General features: G+C 50.4%; 1 protein-coding gene across 1 annotated transcript, besides 4 other annotated features; it reads left to right on the forward strand.

Annotated features, from left to right (window-relative positions):
- Positions 1-1,264: a sequence feature (heterozygous, non-Esmeraldo-like haplotype).
- Positions 38-63: a microsatellite.
- Positions 100-119: a microsatellite.
- Positions 162-255: a sequence feature (A-rich).
- Positions 1,164-1,264, forward strand: Tc00.1047053463269.10 (eukaryotic translation initiation factor 1A, putative; the record flags this gene model as incomplete). The annotated part of the gene is made up of 1 exon (XM_797132.1): positions 1,164-1,264. A coding segment is annotated over one exon (101 nt), but the record flags the coding sequence as incomplete, so codon positions are not given.

Raw genomic sequence — 1,264 nt, forward strand, 5'->3', positions numbered from 1 at the left:
GTAAAGTTTCAAACAAGCGAAGAAATTGACGAGGAGATGTGTGCGTGTGTGTGTGTGTGTGTGCGAATTTGCTTCAAAAGGGAGATGCCCACCATTCATTTATTATTATTATTATTATTTCACTTTCCACTTTTTGTACACATGCGGCACAATGCATACCCTCTTCTTTTCTTTCTTTCGTTATTTTTTTTTTTTCCCTTTTGTTCTTTTTATCAGTACACTCGTGTCTTTTTTTTTTGTTTCTTCTTCTTTTCTGCTGCTGCGGACGGTGTGTGCGTGAGGCTTGTACTGTGCCTGTTGCTGGGTGTCACTGTGCGTGTACTTTTGCACTTGCTGTCATCACTGGCCGGCGTGCCTGCTCCGCGATCGATTTTGTTGCACGCAGCGCTTTAAGCGGTTGGGGTGGGGGGTGGATGGACGTGGAGAAGTGGCGCCGAACACTTCAGGGGTTTGTGAGCAGCTCGGCTCTGCAGGTGCGACCTGCTCCTCTGCAGAAAGTCCTGCAGAGCGCCCGCCTGGAGGTCAATCACCCGCCGCTGCCGATGGAGGATTGGATGAAGTTGTACCAAAACATGGAGAGTCGTTTTAGTACCGTGCAGGCGGGGCTTTCTCTGCAAGCTCAACGACTGCGCTCTGAGTGGAGCGGGTTGCAGGAGCCCGCCCCGGGGACGGCGGTGGACGATCATGCAGACAACGCGGCAACCGTCCTGGCCGCCTCTATTGAACGCCTGCGTGGCGTTCTACTGAATGCGTGCTCTTCTCTGCCCGGCAATGCAATGGAATCGAACGCTGATGGCTCTGCCTGATTCCTTTCCCCTGTCATCTCCAGTGGGGCAGCTTCTTTCCCAGTGGCTAGTTCAGGCAGTGGGGCGGTGCAGCACGTCCCGTATTATTTCTTTCCCTTGTCTGCTTGGCCGCGACAAAAATTTATCTTTTTTTTTTTTGTTTGTGTGTGTGTGTGCTTGCGCTATGGGAGGTGACAAATGTTCCTTTTTGCTTGCGTGAATTGTGTGCTATTCTTCTTTTTTTTTTTTTCTTTTGGGGGAGGTTTGGTTGCCATTAAACTTGTGCGGGGAGGGGAGAGTAAAAGCGAGAGCGGAAGGAAAAGCTATTCTTATTTATTTATTTATTTGTCACCCCCGCCTGTCAGAAATTCCGTCAAGATGCCGAAGAATATGGGAAAGGGCGGCAAGTCCTTCAAGGCAGGCAACGCGAAGGGGATTATGCAGAACCAGAAGCGTGACATTGTCTACGCCGACCCGCA

Source organism: Trypanosoma cruzi, genomic scaffold (assembly GCF_000209065.1).
Source record: "Trypanosoma cruzi strain CL Brener 1047053517191 genomic scaffold, whole genome shotgun sequence".
Classification (NCBI taxonomy): domain Eukaryota; phylum Euglenozoa; class Kinetoplastea; order Trypanosomatida; family Trypanosomatidae; genus Trypanosoma; species Trypanosoma cruzi.